Raw genomic sequence first — 701 nt, 5'->3', positions numbered from 1 at the left:
TGTGTGTGTGTGTGTGTGTGTGTGTGTGTGTGTGTACCTACCAGGACTGAGTGCATCCCCATGTAGATCCGACTGACACAGACCAGCAGACACCAGCAGGGAGCCAAGCAGAAGCCCAGCGAGAACGGGTACTGTGGAGGAGAAAGGAGACACGTTAACACAACACACACCTTGGAGATTAAACTAGTGAGGCAGTATGCAGCACTACAGACAAAATGGCAATGGCCTACGATGAATATCCTCTTCTGATTAACTAATAAACCCATAAAATGTCCTGCTGCTCCAATGCTCTGACGCTGTCTACGTCCTGAGAACCGTTTAGGACCGTTCATTGATCTGCACGGCACACCGTTTGCGTATGGAAAAGTTAAGTCTCGCTACTCCGCACAGCATTCTGGGATGGGAGGAAAACGGGCTCTGGTTTATTGGCATTGCTTTAAACCAATCCCAATCGTCTGGGGTGGCGCTAAGTACGGTGGCTGACAGGGGCAAACACCCTGCGACTTAAGAAAACACCCGCAAATAATCAAAACCCACGCAAATTAAGAAAACAACTTCATTCATTTGACAACACATGCACAGCATGTATATTTGGTTGTGTTTTGTCCATAACAAACACCATGTTCAAACATAGGGGTGCTCATAAGTGTACGTGGTACCAGAGCACCCTAGGGCGAAGGTCAATGATCGATTTTATAATT

General features: G+C 47.1%; 1 protein-coding gene across 1 annotated transcript in view; it reads right to left on the bottom strand.

Annotated features, from left to right (window-relative positions):
* The window catches only part of sgpp1b (sphingosine-1-phosphate phosphatase 1b), a 25,246-nt gene that overhangs the window by 10,111 nt on the left and 14,434 nt on the right, over positions 1-701 (bottom strand). Inside the window, exon 2 of the mRNA XM_032500636.1 lies at positions 42-131. Within this exon, the coding sequence (XP_032356527.1) occupies positions 42-131 (90 nt within the window). The remainder of the gene's footprint in view (positions 1-41; positions 132-701) is intronic.

The sequence above is a fragment of the Etheostoma spectabile genome, chromosome 20 (assembly GCF_008692095.1).
Source record: "Etheostoma spectabile isolate EspeVRDwgs_2016 chromosome 20, UIUC_Espe_1.0, whole genome shotgun sequence".
Taxonomy (NCBI): Eukaryota; Metazoa; Chordata; class Actinopteri; order Perciformes; family Percidae; genus Etheostoma; species Etheostoma spectabile.
This window is presented reverse-complemented; position numbering and strand designations above follow the sequence as displayed.